The sequence below is a fragment of the Homalodisca vitripennis genome, chromosome 8, assembly GCF_021130785.1.
Source record: "Homalodisca vitripennis isolate AUS2020 chromosome 8, UT_GWSS_2.1, whole genome shotgun sequence".
Classification (NCBI taxonomy): Eukaryota; Metazoa; Arthropoda; class Insecta; order Hemiptera; family Cicadellidae; genus Homalodisca; species Homalodisca vitripennis.
Window position 1 is genome coordinate 68,357,024 of NC_060214.1, and position 21,916 is coordinate 68,378,939.

At 33.7% G+C, this 21,916-nt stretch overlaps 1 protein-coding gene across 1 annotated transcript in view; it reads left to right on the forward strand.

The window, feature by feature from the left end:
* The window catches only part of LOC124367682 (probable ribonuclease ZC3H12C), a 45,354-nt gene extending 28,437 nt beyond the window's left edge, over positions 1–16,917 (forward strand). Inside the window, exons 2-6 of the mRNA XM_046824704.1 lie at positions 3,659–4,319; positions 7,032–7,350; positions 8,470–8,682; positions 13,852–13,959; positions 16,402–16,917. Coding sequence (XP_046680660.1) covers positions 3,677–4,319; positions 7,032–7,350; positions 8,470–8,682; positions 13,852–13,959; positions 16,402–16,498 — 1,380 coding nt within the window. The 5' untranslated portion in view covers positions 3,659–3,676 and the 3' untranslated portion in view covers positions 16,499–16,917. The remainder of the gene's footprint in view (positions 1–3,658; positions 4,320–7,031; positions 7,351–8,469; positions 8,683–13,851; positions 13,960–16,401) is intronic.
* The last annotated feature ends 4,999 nt before the right edge of the window (positions 16,918–21,916 follow it).

A 21,916-nucleotide genomic window follows, 5' to 3' on the forward strand; every position in this document is an offset into this window, starting at 1 on the left:
TACTGGAGCGACCAATTTACACCATCCAAGAATTTTTTCAACGTAGAACACACAATTTTGACAAACACTAACTCATACACCAATTGTAACATAAACATGACTTTTGCCCTGTTCTCCAAGAATATGTGCAATAAAGAATATTCTATTCTATGGACACATTGAAAAACTCATCCAGTGAATAAAACGGCATATCTAGCAGTGATTGTAAAAATTTAGTTTTAAAAGTATTTATAGGGTATGTAGCTATTAAGGTTATTACCTTACTGTAGATTTTAACTGATATGGCAATACGGGTATTTAAAGTTTTACTAAGTCTATAAAAATCAACTATAGCATCATATTTTTTCTTAGTGTTATATTCATGTGATATATGTTTGACAAGATGAAAATTTCTTAACACATATAACCACCAAATCATATATGTAAATATTAATTACAGTTTGTATTTGCAATTTTTTTGGACAGGGGCTTATAATGTTCCATTGATGGTGCCTGTAACAATATTCTATCTACTTTCTTTTGAAAAATCAGAATTTCTCCTATCCTACTGCAATTACCATAACAAAATCAAACAATATCTAAAGACAGACTGAAATAAGCAACATATGCAGCTTTAATGTAATTTTGGCCAATACATTGAGTTAATCGTCTTTTAAGAAAACTGACTGGATAGCCTGGAAGTAATGTAATCTACATGGACTCCCCAAGAAAGTGTCTTATCCAAATGAATTCCAAGCAATTTAACATTGTCCACATATCCCTGTGAAGAGTTAATGCCACAAGGGTTTAAGGTTGAATAACATTTTTTAGTTTTATTTTCATACAAAATGAATCCATTAGTTACAAACCACGTTGAGGGCTTCATCAATAGTATTTTTAGCTAATAGTTGTAATTGTTTTATTTCAGGGTTAGTATTTAAAAAACTTGTGTCATAAGCATACAAGTAAGATCTGATATGCACACAGAATGGTAGATAATTAATACAAATTAAAAACAATAAAGGGCCTAGTAAGGATTCCCTGAGATATGCCATATTTTATATTTAGTTCTTGGGAAAACTACCCATCAATGAAAACTTTTGTTTCCTATTACTAAAATATGATTTGAAAAAAAGAAAACTGGGTTCTGGTTATGCCATAAAAGGGATAAATATCTTTTTCCCTTTTTAAAGATAGGGCAGATTCTAGAGATTTTTAGTTCATGGGGAAAATACCCTTCAAGAAGACAGAGGTTAAAACACTAAGATAGGGTCTCAGCTAAGATAAATATAATTTTCTTTAACAAATTATAAGACATAACAGCCATTAACAGGTCAGAGTGTTCCACACAGTCGAAAGCCCTACTCAGGTCACAAAAGGTGGCTTGAGCAAAGACCTTTCTTTCAAACATCACTAATACCTCAGTAACCAACTTATCAATTACATCAGAAGTACATTTTCCTTTTCTAAAGCCAAATTGTGAAATGTTAAAGAAGTTGCTGTATTCAAAGAAGAAATTGAGGTAGGTGGTCAAAGACCAAAATCTCAAACAATTTTGAGATAACTGGAATTACAGATATGGGGCAATAACTTTCAAGAATATCTTTTTCCCTTTTTAAAGATAGGGCAGATTCTAGAGATTTTTAGTTCATGGGGAAAGTACCCTTCAAGAAGACAGAGGTTAAAACACTAAGATAGGGTCTCAGCTAAGATAAATATAATTTTCTTTAACAAATTATTAGACATAAGATATACATCGTTACTATTTGAGAATATTAAATTTTCTAGTAGCTTCAATCACATCACTGAGTGTGATAAAATTACACCCAGTGTTTTTGTGTGTTTGTTACACTTTCATGTGTAAACTATTCAACCGATACTGACATTTTTCATGGACATTCTTAAGGTCCCTGGTTAATGTATAGATCTATTCTTATTTTGAAAATCCCTCTAGGCTACGCCTCACTGGTGTCTATAGTTGCTAAAAGATCCATCTTTATAGATGAGCCGCTTTGAAAGCGACCTGCGTGAAAATTTCTTGCGCATACGAGGAAGAGGAAGCAGGAGCTCGAACACGCCTGCTGGAATTGTTAACAGCTGTTGTTATTATTACTGGGCTTGTGAAACAGCTGTTGTGTAAAACATACCCTTCAAGTGGTAAAGTGGTGACTGAGGAGTGGTTGGTTAGGAATGTGGAGGGGGAAGTGAGTACGCGCTTCTCCCTCCACATTCTCTCTCTCACCCCCCCCTCGCACTGTTCACTCAATAAGTTACTTTCAAAGTGGCTCATCTATAATTGAAAGAGCCTATTAAATGTAATCAGCTGTTCTGTGTAAACATAGTTTTCTGGTATTACAACTATATGTTTAAATAATTTAACCACTATTTTCAATTTGTTACATTTATAGTCTTGAAAGCTAGATAGTAACATCACTTCTTATTCATACCTTTACTGCAACCAATGTTTAGAAGACAGTAAAAATATCAATATAAAAAAATTAAAAGTTTTAATAAAATTATACTTTTATCTGTACATTTAAGCAAATAATAAGTTCACAGTGCTTGGTGAGTATAGTGCAGATATAAAAGACAAAGTCATTATCAAACTTTTACTATAAAATTGGTCTGTTATAAACCCATTTTAGTTGTCTTTTGACAGAAGTAGGCTTCTCAGTCCTATGTATGTATACAGGGTGTAACAAAAAGGTTGAGCTGGCTATGCATTTTTATATTCTATATTGTGATTCTAAGCTAAAAATGAAGAATACATTTTTTCCAGTTTATACTTTGTTTAGCAGCTATACTCCATTAAAAAAACTCTATCTTGTTGTTATCTTTACGATTGTTACAAAACTTTGGTAAAAATAACTTTTAAAACTTCCAAGAATACCTCATTTTTAAAAATCGGTTAATAAATAGCTATTTTATGGTAGGTTTCTTATTACACGTGCAAACTAAATGGCCCATAATTTGACAGTACTTGAACAACTGTTATTTAAATCGGCTGTTACTGTGATTAAAATGCAACACTGAAACTGACTATTGAAACTTTAACATAAATGTAAACATAACCAAATTAACACGTTTGTAAGATCAGTTTGCAGTTGGTAGTGTTATGGAAAATTACTATTTATTACATGGTAAAAGTTCAATAGTTAGTTTCAGTGTTACATTTTAATTACTATAATAAACAGTACACTTTAGATGGAAAGTAAAAAATATTTATAACTAAAAATTAGATTAAAAATAATTTTATCTACTAAAATTTATTCACAGGTACTATAGTACTCTAATCAAAAGTAAAATCACACTAAATTACAATGGTTACACCATAAATGATTGAAAAAAAATCTGCCTAAATGGTTGACTTGGAAAATAAAGTCATCCAGCAGGCAATGACATCACACTATAAAACCAAAAAAGAAGAAAAAGGTAGGTAATTTTACCTAATGTTAGCTAATGATATCTCCTAATTTTTTAAAGCGTTTTTCAATCAAGTTGATACATTTATATTTCCGGCCATAAAAATGAGAGGGTCAGCACTTGTTTATTAGACTGTAACTGTTGATTGCCGCAAAGAAGGTTAAGTGATTTCTTTACAGCATATGAAAGGTTAGGTTAATTGGATCAGGGTAGACTAAGGTAGATCAAATACTTATTTTCTTTCTTCTGTTGGCAGCACTACATAAGAAATAATATGGATATATTGAACGAGGAAAGGAGACGTTTGAAGTCACAGCCTGAACAAACCGCCCCATTAGTAGATTTGGAAAGAGAAAATGTGTCTTCAAAGCCTCAAGTGGTTGCATCGGTAGATTTAACAGAAGCGGAATCAGAAATTATTGTGCTGGATGAAACTTTGAACCAGCTGAACACGACTCTCAGCAACCTCGATGTCACACTGGGCGCCTTTGACGATGTCGTCTACCTCGGCACTATTAACCCATCGAAATCCCCCAGGAACCAAATGAAAAATTCTGAAAGTGATGTGAAAATTGTGAATTCAATGAATATTAGACAAGATAAACTGTCCAACAAGAATAATGTCTATAGTAGTAACCTGGTAACACCAGATAAAATAAATTCCATGCTGAGGAAAAGCAAACTCCGTAGAAAGAGTAAAATAAATAAAATGTTGAATTCTACATTAACTGCTAAAAATAAAAAGTTGAGAACATCTAAAAAGACAAAAAGAAGTAGGACTTCAAGCTCACAAAGTATAACAGATGTTAGTATGGACAATTTACTCAATGAAGATATGCCACCAACTAAGAAGAGGAAATTAAAAAAAATCAACATTAAATCTATCACTGCTACACCACCATCGAAACCTTTACCAGGTAACCTTTTAATATTGCTTGTTTTAATTAATGAAGTAATTTGAATTTGGTAATCTTCATCTTGTGGTATTGAAGTTCAGGAATGTATTCGGTAAGTTTGGAATATATATACGAGAACTTTCAAAGTGTAAATGTAAGTCTTTTTTAGGGAAAGAGTCTTAGTCTCTGCACTTAGTCCTGAAAGGACTTTTGCACCTCCCTTGTAAATAGATTATTTAGACGTGAAATGGTTCATATACGGAGGGGTTTGAGAGGAAATGTGGCTTGGATGGGTTAAGAGGAGTAGAAAGGTTTTTTAAATCTAAAATTTAGGTTTTAACTGTAACTAATCTTATCCTCGCTAACCATTTGATCATACAATTTTTTAAAACCTGACGATGTTGGTGCCGTATTTAACTGTACATTATAGTAGGGTGCATTGTCAATAACTAAAACACTGTTCTTCCTTAGATTTGGAATGAGTTTTTCCTCTACCGCCAAGTAGAATTTCTTAAAGTTCTTAAAATTAATATCGTGGTGATAATCACCACCTGTCTTCTTTTCAGATTAAAACATAACCAAGGTATTAAGGTGGAACCCATCTTCATCACCGGCATGGGGAACAATCACTCATTTTCTTTTACTTGCTGGGTTTTTTAAACCCTTAGTTTCTCTTTCAGTCTAAGTTTTAGAGACCACATAAGAGCTGTGGAAAAAGTTTCGTCCATATATGGCTCGACCTACCTTTATATTTTAAAATCTTTCAAGCATGACCCCTACCATAAGTGCCATGTTTTGGATGTTAAAAATTGTTTTCCCAAATTCTTTGTGGTTGAATTATGGGGTTTATGTTAAACGAAGAAGTTTTGTTTCTCGGATCATCCGCTGCACACTGCGGACCAGTGATCTGCCTCACCCTGTCCGGGGTGTATAATCTCATATTGTGTTTTATATCTGTTTTTCTATTAAAAGTTTATTATTATTTTTCTGCCCTTTTCCACTTAAAACCGAGTTACAAAATAATGTTTCTTATATAAAACTCCCTTTATACTGTATTCTTTCATTTGTTACTCTTAAAATTCTCTTTAATGTTATTGGAATTTCCTCTTCTGTTACATGAAAATCATTCATTACTCTTCTCAGTAAACATTTATTGAAATTATTGAATTCACTCTTTACCTTTATCCTTGATCTTTTTTTATGAAGAATATAGTGAATTTCTCTGCTTCTCCCGTGAAGTTTTACTTTCTTTTAAAACTCTGTACAAGGTACTTGATGATTTATCACAATCATCTGTCGCTTTGAATCTAAGCTGCTTTCCTCAGATTATGTGGTATTGTTTCTCCATGTAATTATAAACATATATTATTTTGCATGTTTTGCTATGAAGAACTGGGTTTTTTTTTACAGTTTTTGAAACTGAAGCACATGTGGTGCCATTATTTGTACATTGTAACCACTGATGTTTAAGTTTTTCCTCGTTAATACTCACTTCCCCCATGGGCAGATAGAACTAATGTCTAACTGAGCTGCTTGCATGAGATGAGCGGGCAGGATCGCACATGAATGGCAACCAATACGAGCACATCACTAATCGTAAATGTTTAAATGGGGTAAAGGACTAGTTCATTTTTTGCAGAGGAAGTTGAGGTCTATTAGTGTAAATGGTTTTAGCTAGCCTAAATATGAGAGAGGACCTAGACCTGTCCATTTCCTTGTCCCAGACTGGTTGTAGCTGGAACGGAGAAAGCCTACTCTTCTTTCAAGGTGGCATGACTGAGACTGTGCCCAATATCATTCTTTATGGTGGCATGACTGAGATTGTGCAAAATATCCTTCCTTATGTTGGCATGACTGAGATCATATGCAATATCCTTCATTATGGTGGGATGATTGAGATTGTGCAAAATATCCTTCCTTATGGTAGCATGACTGAGATCATGTGCAATATCCTTTATTATGGTGGGATGATTGAGATTGTGCACAATATCCTTCCTTATGGTGGCATGACTGAGATTGTGTACAATATCCTTCCTTATGGTAGCATGACTGAGATCATGTGCAATATCCTTTATTATGGTGGGATGATTGAGATTGTGCACAATATCCTTCCTTATGGTGGCATGACTGAGATTGTGTACAATATCCTTCCTTATGGTAGCATGACTGAGATCATGTGCAATATCCTTTATTATGGTGGGATGATTGAGATTGTGCACAATATCCTTCCTTATGGTGGCATGACTGAGATTGTGTACAATATCCTTCCTTATGGTAGCATGACTGAGATCATGTGCAATATCCTTTATTATGGTGGGATGATTGAGATTGTGCACAATATCCTTCCTTATGGTGGCAATGACTGAGATTGTGTACAATATCCTTCCTTATGGTAGCATGACTGAGATCATGTGCAATATCCTTTATTATGGTGGGATGATTGAGATTGTGCACAATATCCTTCCTTATGGTGGCATGACTGAGATTGTGTACAATATCCTTCCTTATGGTGGCTGTTCCATGTGATCTCAGAAAGAGGGGGATCAAACCCTCAACCTTACCCATCCTTATTATTCTGTCTCCCTGTATGTAGAAAAGCTGATATATGTTTAAGTACATTAGAAATTTCCTTGCCCTCTTGTCCTAGTGAGCGAGAGAAAGAAATTTTATTGGGGAATTAAATTTCTAGTTCTTAGAGTAAAAAATTTGTTAATACTTCTCGTTATTTTTCAGGTAACATTTTAAAATATTATGCAAAAATAGAGAGTGCTTTTGATAAGATAAAGAATAGCGACAAAAAGAAGAAAAAATGTAAAAATCTTACCCCTGCAAGCAAACTAAACAAACGCAAACAAGATATCAAGAAAAAAACAAAATTAAATGATGTGGGTAAGAAAAAAAACAAAAAATTGTCACCCCAAAAAAGAATGGCTGTACATGAAGATTGTATCAAGGTTAGAAGAGAAGCTAATATATTCAATCCGAATCCGATTGATATAGACAAGGAAGGCTTACGACCAATAATCATTGATGGATGCAATGTTGCAATTGGGTAAGATTAATCATTGTGTTTAATTCAAGTAATTAATTACCTGGATACACACTTGAATAAAAAAAATACAAAACTTTGGCGATTTTTGTAATAAATAATTAAACCTTGTTTTCAAAGACCACAGAAATGTGCATTGCAAGTGCAAGTGGGTGCATGAGGTATTTAGTATCCCTACTATTTTTAAGAATCACATAACTAGATCTCACAGGTTGTAAGATGTACCCCTTCTTACAGATTGTTGTAATTTTATCATTCTTTTTTTAGGCTAGCTCACACTTTTGGCAACTTGACTTGACAGTTTTTTACATTACAGTCTGCCACGCAGCTTTCTTGCTTTCTTGGATTGTTCTGTTATCCCAAAGTGTAATATGACAAACAATGCCTAGTTAAAGTTTTGTCATCACTGATATTGTCACTCAGTTCTTAACAGAGAAGTGAGACAGTGAATAGGTTTGGAAGTGTGGCAGGCGAGGTAGTACTGGCTCACTGGGATGGAACATTGGAAGGGCGAATCACTAAACCCACGTGGCTACTGCTGAGCCTAGCAACTGCTACACCTAGCTTTGGCTTAAGTTTGGCAGGCGAGGTAGTACTGGCTCACTGGGATGGAACATTGGAAGGGCGAATCACAAAACCCACGTGGCTACTGCTGAGCCTAGCAACTGCTGCTACACCTAGCTTTGGCTTAAGATTGGTAGGCGAGGTATTACTGGCTCACTGGGATGGAACATTGGAAGGGTGAATCACAAAACGCACATGGCTACCACTGAGCCTATATAGCCGCAATAGGTTTGTACTTGCCGACCAAACACCTACGTTTGACCAGAGACTCTTAGTAAATGGCAATCGTCACGGCAGAAACAAGATGGCAACAAAATAAGAGGGAACAGGATTGGGTTTTTATAGTATTGGTTCATGCTAGATGAACTTCTCAAAAACCAAACTTCAAACAGAGAGATTGATTTATCTTTGTTTCTGGTATTTTATTCTGAATTTTAATAACTGCTGGTAGCAATGAGTTGGTATTTACAAACTTTAAATGAACTGTAGTTTCATAGAATTCTTTGTGTCATCTGTTAACATTTCTTGAACAATTATTAATGAATATCTTGGTTTCAGACACGGAAGAGGTAAATTTTCCGTGAAAGGATTGCAGATCTGCGTGGATTATTTTGTGAATCGAGGCCACAACCACATCAAGGTCTTCCTGCCACGTCACCGCCAGGCGCACTTCAAGGAGGAAGAGTTGAATCTGTTGGAGAGGAAGTGTGATGTCGTGTTCACGCCCAGTAGAAAAGTCAATGGGGTCATTAAAACATCGTATGACGACAGGTCAGTATTGTACTTAGTATTGTACATATAGGACTACATAAACTATATCATTGTGTCCATACTTCACTGAAGATCTGAGGAATGTTGTGGTCGTATTTCAACCCATTCCATAATTATTTTTTCTGTGCAGAGTTCGCCCAGATTAGAAGATTGGAGGATTTAGTTGAAAGAAACTTTATAAAAAAATTAAGTATGCAGAGTACTTTGAAGTACTTAAGAACTTTGGGTACTTCTTAGGAATGATATGATGAATGCGTAAACTGTTTGAAATATATTTATTATAATGTAATTGTCCCACGACTCAATGTCTGTACGTTTTCTTCAACATCACTGCATTCTAATGGAAGGAGTACACCTTTTAAGGACACTGTTCCTTTTGTAGACGAAGAAAATTTAATTTAACTTATCACTTAACTTTTCTCAGACTCTAAAATTTGCATGTCTTATGATACCACTCATCTGTCCGTACAAAAGAAATTGTCCTTTCAAGTCTTCTGTTTGAAACTTTCGCAGTAACACATATATAAAATCGTCATTCTCTAGCAAATCTACACATATGTACATCATTGCAGCAGTTGAATTACTGAGTGATAGCTGGGTATCGCTGAAAGTTTTCCAGTCCTGATTTTAGTAGGGTTTACAGTATCGGAAGATATTCCGTATATGTGAGGTTGTAAGTATTTACAGTACTGCAAGTAAATTATTCCACATCTTCAACCAAGACGACATTCTCTTCAGAAACATAATATCATGTCAATTTACTGATGATATTGGACTTGTAATATGAATTATTATACCTCAGGTTTTTGCAATTAACAACCTTCCACCACTTTATAATTAAGTCCATCAACATGACTGTCACCACTTTCATTCTCATTAAGTGTTACTTGTAGAGCTGCTAAATTTATTTGTTGAGGCGTACACGTAAATTAACATTTGCCTTTCAACTAATATGGGGTACAATACCTGTTTGTTAAGTGCTATTGTAAATTTAATTACTTTGTTTTTCTCTTTTTTTTAATTTGACAATGATACAGTTCTAATGGTTTTAATGAGAGTCAAGTCCGGAAATATGTGTCTGGTCACAGTCTTCTTGTTCATCCAGTTATTCCTGGTACACTTAAAAACATGAATTGAGTTTAACAGTATATATATATAGTTGTTTCCTAAAGGGTTTTTTAAATGTGTCTTAAAATGCTGTTACATATTTTTATGAACATGCTCCTATTATTTATTGTTATGTGAAATTATACTAATAACAGTGAACCCAATGTTCCCTAAGTTCGTAATGATTGGACTCGCTATTATCATTTGCCACTACGCCCTCTAGCTTCCCACCTTTGAAGGTAAGGTCAGGTTTTATATATACTTTGTCAAGGATAAGGTTGACAGTTTTTATCTTTATCTTTAAGTAAAGAGCAATTGTATAATAAATATTTCATTTGACTTCCACTAAGGCCAGACTTATGTGGAGCCCATTCTTATAGTAAATTTTTGTAGATATTTAGGATGCAGCATTGTTAAATTTTTCATGCCCTGATTCTTTTGTATGCACCGGGAAACGGAAACAGTATTGTCACAAACCAAATTAAACTTGGTGCTAAATAAGCAATTCTATTAGAAAATACCAATTTGGTATATTCCTTCTGAAGTTTAGTTTATTAACATTACTTTCACTATTTAGGACTGTGTTTTTACTTTTAGTGACTACACTTTCTGCTTTAGTAAAAACCGACAAGTTATTTCTGAAATTGCTTCATCTCCAGACAAATTTATCTTGGTGTTAAGGGTCTCCAAAATATTCAGCAGCTGTGACAACTGGATCCAATAAACAAATTTGACTTTATTGATGTCTAAATATTTCTTTGAGTAAATCGTAGGTAATTACACTTCTCTCTTTGAAGAATATAAATTTCAATTACTTGTCAATTTTAGCAAGTGTCAGTATGGCATATAGGGGCACTCATTTACAAAGTTAGTTTAAAAAATATAAACATAGCTTTATTCATAAATAATTTGAAACTTTAAAGATTCTTTCACCTTAACAATGTGTCTTTTTACTGTAAGCACTAAACTGTCCACCTGTGTCACAGTATCCTTTGTTCATATTTATTTCATATTCATTTCAATTTTACATCCCTTATTGTGTATGTTCCTAAGGAACTACTTCTTTTCAAAATCTTAAATAGGATTCTTCTCATTTTCCAAAAAAGTGAAAATAATAAAGTTAAATTTAAAACAGGATATTAAAAACAGGATAGGTAAAAGGAAATTTGAAAGAAATGAGGACTGGTTTGATGAAGAATGCAGAAATGCATTGGACTCTAAGAATCAGGCTAGGAAAAAAAGCTTTTGCAAGTTGGAACCAGAGCAAATGTGGAGAATTACAGAAGAGAAAGAACATTAGCAAACAGACTTATGAGGAGGAAAAAAAGAGAAGCAGCAAACAGTAAAAATAGAAAAATTAGAGAGAAAAAAACTTACCAGCAGAAAGAATGCAGGAAATTTTACAAGAATATGAGAAATATTACGGATGCATACCAGGCAAAATCACAAGTAACATCTTGATGAAGAAGGAAACGTGATAACAGAGATGGAGGAAATCAAGACAAGATGGAAAGAATATTTCGAAAAGACTTACTCAAAGAACAGGACATTCTGCTACCAGAAATTGATCTTGAGATACCACAGCAGGTTGATAACTTTGTACAACCCCCCGGAGAGAGAGATAGAAGAAATAATAAGGAAGATGAGAAACAATAAGTCCCCAGGAAGCGGACACTATAACAGCAGAGATGCTGGAAGTATGGCGGAGAAGAGCTGTTGAAGGTTATCCACGAACTTATATCGAAAGTGTGGGGAACAAGAAAGAATGCCAGAGGAGTGGAAGAAAGGACTGATCATACCTATATACAAGAAGGGGGACAGGAGAGATTGTAGAAACTATAGGGGAATTACGCTTCTCAATGTGACATATAAAAGTATTTTCCATATTATACATAACAGGCTAGTAGACTATGGAGAACATTGTATAAGAGATTACCAATGTGGTTTCAGGGGTGGACGATCAACAATGGGACAACATTTTTATGGTAAGACAATTGTTTGAAAAATGTGCTGAATTTGGAACGGACCTGCATTGTGTTTTTGTGGACTTCAGGCAAGCTTTTGACAAGGTGAATAGACAGAGGGATGGAAGTTTGTCTTAAACACTTAGGAGTACCACAGAAAATCATAAAGCTCGTAATGCTAACACTGGAAGGATCCATAGCCATGGTTAGAGTCAATAATGAGTTGACGGAACCATTTGACTTAAAAACAGGTGTCAGGCAGGGCGATTCCTTATCAGCACTTAATCTTCATTCTGGTTCTTGGAAGCGGCATTGAGAAAGGTGGATTGTGTAGGTGATATCACATATAGAATGAGTCAGTTATCAGCATATGCTGATGATATTGTTGTAGCTGCAAGAAGTCAGAGAGCTATGTTGGAGAAGCTGGAAGATATTGAAAGAGCGGTGAGCAAAGTTGGATTGACTATTAACTGGGAAAAAACTAAGTACCTGAAAAATGACAAGAATGGGACAAAGAGGAGTGGATCTGGAGGGTAAATGGCAATGAGGTAGAAAACGTAGTAAATTTTAAATACCTTGGATCAACTCTAACTGCAAACAACCAGCGTGACTGAAGAAATTAACACAAGGATAGCTGCGGGAGGCCGATGTTACTTTGCATTTAAGAAACTTTTCAGCTCCAACATTCTTCATAAAGAGGCCAAACTGAGAATTTATAAAACTGTAATCAGGCCTGTTGTAGTTTATGGTTGCGAAGCGTGGACACTCACCAAACAGGACATAAATAGATTGAGAATATTTGAAAGAAAGATTTTAAGAAGAATTTACGGTCCTGAATTAAAACAAGGAACATGGAGGAGGCGAAAAAATCAGGACCTGCTTGATTTTTTGAGCGGTGAGGATATTGTACGCTTCATTAAGGCCCAAAGAATTAGGTGGCTCGGACATCTGACGAGAATGAACGACAACAGAGTTGTGAAGAAGGTTGCTGAGTGGACTCCTGCTAATACAAGGACCCAAGGGAAGACCTCGGATGAGATGGAGAGACGATGTGGTTGCTGACCTAGAAAGATTGGAGCAAGAAATTGGAGAGAGGTCGTCGAGGACAGACCCCAATGGAGACTACTGATTCACCAGGCCAAGACCCATGGAGGGTTGTAGCGCCGAGGGGAGTAAGAGAGTAAGTAAGTAAAACAGGATGATTCTGTAAAACAGCATATTTCAAACCTCCAAATTTTAACAATTTATGGCTTATATATTTTAGAAAGTATTCTATACGTTAAAGAACAACACAGTTGTTTAAAAATAATGTGATAACCAGATTCATACAATACAAGGAATAAAAGTTATACAGTACTGCCTCCACACAAACTGAAGAAGATCTCATACTTAGGAGTAAAGTTTTTAAACACATTCATAAAAACATTGCTGACATATAGGATAAAACATTATTTAGAAAGATTTTGTATGAGTAATAGTAAGACTACATTGTTAGTAAGACTTTGTATTCCTTAGTGGATCTTTGCCGTCATTAGTATTTTAGTATTTTATCTTAATGTATTTTGTATAGAGTATTACAATTTTAATAGTTAATTATCTATTTGAATCAATTTACACGATGTAATGTACAGGATGGGCAAACATGAATTGTTGTCTGTCGTTTCTTAACAATGAAACGATCGTTGAAATGTTTGATACATACGATGGCTGAAAGTTTTAGCCATCCAGTTTTTTTGAAAGTTTTTTTGAATTGCAGACAGCCATCAGCTTTTCGATACTTGTCATTTGGGAAGGAAAACACAGAAACGTAAGTTCCATCAGTACTTACTGCAGGCATACCTAACAATGTGAACAACTCACACACACGTGAGACAGAGGCATATATGCTACACATGAATGTAATGACTTCAAACAACACAGTGGGCGATACGCTGACTCACACTCAAAGCGTAGTTAGCTAGTGGTGGAAGGGAGAAGCACTGCAACCTGTGGTGTGGAGTCAGCCTTGGTAGATGTCATAGGCTCTGTAGCAGACTGAGTTACTTCGGAACTGTTGAATGATGTAGCACAATAATGAGAAATGTTGCCTCATGTCCAGGTTTATCGTACAGTACGCAGCTGAGTTTGAGGGAGTGATTGTCTCCACTGACAACTACAGGGATTTGTTAATCGAGAACTCGAGGTGGCATGAGACAATACAACAGAGGTAATATGTCTTTGTATTATATTCACTGATAGTTGGTGTTTGAGTTATCTTGTTACTGAATAATTAGGTGTAGATAATAATTAGTATAGTCTTCCAAGTGGTAAGTGTGTGAACTATAAGGGAGCCCACTTCACTGGTGCTGCAAATGGTGACAAAACGTAAATTTGATGGTTTTTCAAAAATTTTAGATATATTACTTAGTAGAGAAATGGGTCTATAGTTATTAATATCAGTTTTGGAATCTTTTTGAAAACAGGCTTTATTTCAAATAATTTTATTTTAGTTGAAAATTTACAAGTATGTGTTGTTACAAGTTGGAAATATAGGTCAGAAATTGGGGACTAGTATTATCGTCAGCTACTTGGAGGTTACATTGTGTGATGACAGTTAAAGGCTAGATTGTGGTAATCGAAATGTCACCTAATGTATGTGCTAACCCTTGAGTGGTTGGAGAGTTATAGATGTACCCAGATCTATAATGTACTAGCAGTGGTAATGGAAAGTAGTAACCAGCTTGCATCCTTGTGGTAGGCTCCGGGGATTCCCTGACTAAGCAAGAAGATCATCAAAATCATTCAGAGTTTACAGTGCAATAACAGTAGCAAATATTTGTTTAAAAAGGAAGGTTAATAAGCTCCAGACATTGGAATTACATTTTGTTGTTGGAGGCTTATTTGTGAAGAAACAAAAGCATACCAATAATTGGGCCATGGTTATGGAAAGATCTTTTACGGTTTAACAATCGTTTTGTGGGTACTATTAACATCCTACCTCACAAACTAATAGATGTTGGCAATGAAATCTTAAAAATACACCTAAGAAATCCACTAATATATTATTTCAAAACCGGTCTCCTTCAACAAGAAATTCACAGATTTTGTTAAGATACCTTCATCTAATAGATTTTAGGCCAACAGCCAAAGAATATTGTTCTTTAAATGTTTGAATAGAAAATGTTATCTATTGGATATATCTATCTTCATTGTAAACATGTGATGCCACAATGAATAGCTACCATGAGCAAGAATAGATGTGGAGACGTTTCCATAATGTTTTTCATACATATTCCACAGAGGGATGTTTTACTATTTTCCTTTTCATTGTATTGATAAAAAATAAAAACGCTCTGGTTGTGAATAAGTGACAAATGACAAGTCTATAGGAATAACTTATTTAGTTCAACAAATATTAATATGAATAAAGTCACAATAAATATATTTAAAAAAATAATAAAATTTTCAAATATTTCAATATCATTCATTCACCAAAGAGACTTATTACTTTGTATATATTGAATATATATATTCAAAGAACAGAGAGCTTTACAGTTGAGAGATAAGAGTGATTTAGTTGGCCACAACTCACAACAGTACAAAGGTCAAATTTCTGCCAGCCAAGCCCTCCTTATCACTATTACCATAAATATCCCTCTTATCTGTAAGTAAATAATCTTCTTCCTATTGGAAAATTAAAATAGTTTTCTATGATAACTTCTCCACAGTTATTATTTTTGTTAAAAATGGCACCTAATATTAAACCAAGCCAACTTTCTTCACAGATTGGTGTAATCAACTTACAAATTTTAAATAAAACACAGGAGCAAACTTTAAAGTGTAATCACTGTGGGTCTATCCCCCACTCCACAGGCTGACACTGACTAAAGCCACTAATACATGGTCTCACATAGTTTTTTTGTAACAGTTTTCAAATCCAAGGTATAACATGTTTTTTTTTTTTAGAATACATGTTCCTTTCCAAATATGTAAATTTTACAATCATCATTACCTCTAGTTTTTATTTAAAAACTGTTATTTGTTAATATTTTGAAAACTTTTCTAACATGTTAATGTCTGTAAGAGAATGTTAGCACTGGAAGGGTTAAAGCGAAATTGTTAAAAATTATAGTAAATACATAACGTGAGATCTAATCTACTGAAATTACCAGAGAAAATCAAAATGAAATATGAAAAAAGACAATTAAAGGGAAGTTAGGACTATAAAGTCTTCTCTACCACTTAACCTCATAAAAAATTAAAATAACATATTTACATTAGTAACTAAACATAATGCTGTTTATGTAAAACTAGAGTAATTTAGAAATATGTATGCAATAAACCGTAGTTAAAAAAAAAAGAAGCATCAATAATAAATTTGGAACACTCGCTTTTATTCAACTTGCTTTATAATGCCCCAAGTAGCATACCCCAAGGGCATAAACCCCTTATACCCCATGAGCCCTCAACATCGAGGCATTACCTTTAAGGAAGGAGCCAGAAAATTGGTCTGTAGCATACAGTGTACCTGTATACAGATGGTACACTTTTAGTCCAAATTTTAAAGTGACTGTTATGAAACCTGAACTTTTCTAATGGTTAAATTAATTTTATTATTACTTTTTTTTGACAGAATGAGATTATGAATGAATATGATCATGTGTTTCAGATTACTCATGTTTACATGGGTTGATGACTTGCTAATGTTTCCCATGGATCCACTTGGACGGAAAGGACCTACACTTGATCAATTCCTAAGGTTTTAAGGTGCAAAACCTTGATTCTTAATAAGTTTTGTTTTAATATTTATTTTTTAAATTTTAGTTATTCATGTGCATGCCTTATTGGGTATTAAATGTTATTCTCTATGATGTCACCGTAGATTTTTCATTTAAAGTTTACTATTTAAGGGGGATGATTTGGAAGAATAATAGGATTTTGGGCAAGAGACATTGTTCACCTTTGGTGTGTATGTACAGTATGTGGGTGTTTCTCCTGTACTGAACTTTCAGGTGTGTATTTGACTATTTTAACATGCAATTTGTTTTCGTTGTTAAGTTTTGGAAAGTTCATCACAATGTACTAATTTAGAAGTTATGTTTGTATATATGCTAACATTTTGTAAAGTTTTTTTGGTACTTGAAAAGAACAGGTTTAGTTGATTAAACATAGTTTACTGTTATCACAGTGTTGTAATGAACGCTTTATGTTATATTGTGAAGTGTGAAGTACCTGTTTCAAATAACGGTGAATAATACTCTCAGATGAAGTGTGAAATGGACTGCGCCAGCAGTGTTAAGAAGCTCAAAAATGAGCTGGACCTCCAAAAAGCTCAAAACTCGCCTGGCCTGTGGCACTTGACAACATAAAGCATATAACTCAACCTGCCAGTTACCCACTTTAGTATTCTGCTACATTATTAGTTTGAAAGTAAATAACAATTCCAAATTGTAAAGTAAAAAATTGATTAACAAATTTTTAGAATATTGAAGAAAATTATATAGTTGTAATTTAGAATTGTATGGACAGGTTTAAAAAAGTTATGTAATTCCTACAGCCGCAGTTCAGGATGGAAGCGATGTTCAAACAAAAACAGTTAACTTGGACTGAACCAGCTTTCCATAATGTTGTGGACATATTATAACATATTACGACCTATATAAATATGACACATTATAAATGACACAATATGACATATTATAAATAGTAGCCAAATTGTAAAATCAGTGTTGTCATTTGCATAACGTTTTGAGGCAAACTTCTTTATTTAATGATTTATGTAGTCACTAAATGGATATTGTAATATAATGGATGACGCTGTTCTGTTTTTATACTATATGTGTACATTGTATGAGTCTTGAATAAAGTTAATTTGAATTAAATTGAATTGTGTCAGGTACAATGTTATTCTCAGACATGTACTATAATATTCGTTTGTCAACAATTATCATGAGCAAGAGAACCTTGCTTGAAAGTGTGCACGCTGGACCAATCAGAGGGCACAGATATTACGTAATCTGGAATTAGAAGAGGGAGTTTTTATTTCATTAATAGGATGGTCATTTTTACAGTGTGTTCGTGTAAGTTTAGTAAGGATGGTGTGCATCAAGAGAAAGGAGTAAGAAGACTGTGACAGGGGTTTCTGTTAGAAATTATTTGGGTTTTTGTAAATGTAATACTAGGGTTCTTTTGTTCATTGAATTTGTTGTTTTGAGGAGTTTACCTTCAGTAATTCGGCTAAATAAATCAAATTGAAATTTTTTTGAACAATTTACTGTTAAATTCTGAAATTTAAATAGTGAAAGATTATAATATGAATTCCATTACAATTTTTCTTGTTATATCTGGGAAGATATGATGTGTCAGAAGAACAAATTTAGATTTGATTTATTTTACTTCTTACATCCTTTAATAGATTAGTTATAAAAATATACAAAAACCAACCAGTTGGTTTTGAATTTGAATTTAAAATTTCAAGAAAAGTTATTAATACAAACTTAGTAAAATCCTGTCAAGGGAACTTTTTTTAGTAAATTGGTGTTTTGTAACTTTTTGTGAATTTATATAAAAATTACAACAAAAGATTTGATTTTTTGAATTGTCGAATAAAGCTTTGAACTGGAATAGATAAATTGAATAAGCAGACATTTGATAAATGTTAATAAATTTTCTCTATTGTTACTCAGTTGCATTGGAAAATAACTTGTTGTCAGGAATAGCACATAATATAGAGCTATCCTGATTTAGTGATGGGATCCATCAAATGTAGCAATACAATTTTAAAATTTATATTAAATTTTAGAGTATGAAATGGGATGCCTCATACCGAGCCTGTACCGTGATAACGGTACATCTGACTAAAAGGTTTGAAAATAAAAGTAAAATTTGAACTTTTTTATTTAAAACTTCCCATTAAACGCTTTTTTCCTGACCACAAAATAATACAAAAGTGGCACACTACTTTTTTTTAAACTTGCAGTTGAATTGAATAAATAATTCTTGAAATAAAAATGGCATAAAGTTATTACGTCCAGTTTTTACTCTTTTTTTTTGTTCTATAAGACAAGAAGCTTATAAATTGCACCTAATCCTGTAAGGACCTTTGCGCTACTTCCGGAGTAACAGGATATTCTGTATAGGTAAGGTTGGGAGTAGGGGCCACCTCCAATCGAGATTCAAGAAGAAGAATTTAGGGCACTACATTCAAGCCATGTTACCTCAAAAGAAGGGAAGGCCAGCTCTGAACCAGCCTCTCCAGTCAAAGCAGGCAGTGGGTGGCACACCCTTATTTGGAGGCTAGCAAGAACCTTTGACTATGAATGAATGGGAATGAACCCCACCAACTCCAAGTCATTTCCCGCAGTAGGACCTATTGAATTACCCTTGCACCCAAGAAATTTGACATTTGCGGTTAGTGATACGCCACTCCTAGACATCCATAAGATTGCCTAGATTTAAATGACATAGGTTTATGCTGTACCCAGTGGTAGGTTCAACTGGAAGGTGTAAATCAATCAGAAGTGATCCCTGCTGGGTTTACTTTTTATATAGTACAATAAGCTTTTCTATTTAATCCTCTAAAATATATTAATTTCAGATTGATATTCAAATGTTTGGTGGGTAAACTGGATAGGTTGAGTGAGACATGGTTTGTTAAATGCTGGGGGCTGAGTGGGACTTGGACTTCTCGTCGCAGACTGCCTTGTTTTTGCTGCATTTTAAGTATTTTAATTCATTTGAGATAATACCATGAATTATTTTAGTTAACGATTTGGGGGCATTTCAAACCACTTGTAACATTAATTGTAGAGTAATTCACAATAGTAGTTTAGTATAATGTGATATAAGTTCATAATTTTTTACCAAATAAAAGAGCTATTTTGAAGACTAAATGCTTTTAGTTTTTATTCATCCCATTGTTTAGCAACATTATAGAAACTAACATTCATGTGTTTTTTTTTTTATAATTCTGGAGATCAGTGACTATGTAACAAGGAGAGACATTTTGACATTGTTGATAATCCTGTAAGAGGAAACCTCTTTTATGAAACTATGATAAAAGTTATAAAACTAAATAATGTCTAATTAATATGAATCTAATAACCCTAGACCTGGCTGTATAAAAACATGTTCAGTGTGTTATAGTGAATGAATTAAATTAAATTAATTTTTTAATTTCGAATTGGTTGCTTATTGCATTACAAAAACTAAAATTTTGAGAAATTTCAAAATTTAAATATTTGCCAAAAGTAACTCTTTACGCTCAAGAAATTTATCACATTCATCACAGTTATTACACGACTATATTAATTGCCACATTAACAGGCCACAGTGCAATAGTAAAACAATATTCAATTTGTCCATAAATCAAAATGCTTTGTTACTCAGCATTGTTATGACAGATTAAAATAAAATCAACACTTCAATAACAAAAATCCACTAACAAATTTGATTAGAATAGTAATGATATCACCAAACACTTGATTAACTTTAATAAAAAGGATAATGTAGTTGATTAGGCGTGGTAGAAACATAATCAAGTTCTGGTTGATAAAGGAATTCCCTATGCCATGATGTAGCTAAGAAACAACACTTTCTCTGCCAAAATAGAGGCGAAACTCTCTTTATTTTCGTGTTCTCTTGGAACAAGTGGGTATTAGGGTTAGGCAAAATTTCTGTCACATAAATCATTATATATTATTAATATAAATCATTAATTACTATTATTAAGGTGGCTTATCTTTTTGTGTGCTCAATTTTTTAATGGAATATTCTATAGAGAGAAGCAGATGATAAAAGTGGTTGTATATTATTAGAAAGAAAATAAATGTAGTGGTATATGCTGATGATAGCATTCAGTAGCGTAGCCAGAAATTACGTTCGGGGGGGGGGGGGTCCGAAAACCGGGGGATCTAGGGGACGTTTTGTGTGTTATATGCCAATGAGTTCACTGGTAAAAGGTAAATACCAAACATATGGAGCTTTACTACGCCCTTACAGAAAGTGGAAAGATGTAATAGGTAAATTCAACTCTCACAGCAACTCTAGTACCACAAAATTTTCTTGTATATCTTCAGAAACTTTACGAAGTTTGATTCTGACCGAGTAGAAGGCACCAAAGTGATGTTGGATTCACTGTGATAAGGAAGAAAAAGAACAAAACAGAGCTTCACTCAAGCGTATAATTGACACAACTATATTTTGTGGAGAAAATGAAATATCCCTTCGAGGACATTGGGCCACTGACAGCCGAAAACCCTTTAGAAAAGTAGGGCTGTAGCGTTGCTCGGGTACAGATCAAACTAACGGTCGGAAAATACACCGGAAAAAAAACTCTACTGATTAGAAGTTCGGCTACTTTTGGATTTCACTGATAGAGGTATTTATGAATGAGTTATATGACGATTTTTTGTATAATCCCACTGTAGACGAGAATATAATTATCGGAAAAAAATCACTTTCGGTCGGAAATAAAATACACCAGAAAAACTCTAATGATTAGAACTTCAACTACTTCGGACTTCAGTTATTGAGGTAAAACGTGGTATTTTTGATTGAGGTTAGGACGACGATTTTTTGTTATCATTAAACTCTACTCGACTACCTATATAGTTTACCAAGAAAAAAATCACTTCCGGTCGGTAAATACTGAAGAAAAGCTCTCTACAGATTTAAGTTTTGACAATTTTGGATTTCAATAACAATACCAAAAATAGAAAATAGAAAACAATAATAGACCATTTTTTGTAAGGAATAAGTATATAAAATAATTTTCAGGCTTCTGTTTTTGATCAGGGTATAAACTGATCATTGCTTATTAGCTGTAAATTCTAAAATTGCGCCTACACAAGCTGTAAAACCAATCTGTAAATTCTGTTCAAATTTCTGATTTATTGAAAGTAGCTATAGATTTTAATCTTGTTAAGAATAAGTTACAGACAGTCAATTGGAATGATGTATACTTGGATAATGATGTAAATAATTCCTTTTGTATTAGTTGTAGCAGTAAAAATGTTGAAATTACTTGAAAGTTTACAAAAGCCAAATCAATGAGTCCGTGGTTGACGAAAATACATTTTTAACAAATTTGAAAGACGTAAAAAATTATACAAAATATACAAAAAAGGGCCGTTAGATTTATTTGTTTTTAAATATTTTGATAATTTCTGTTCAATGTTAAACTT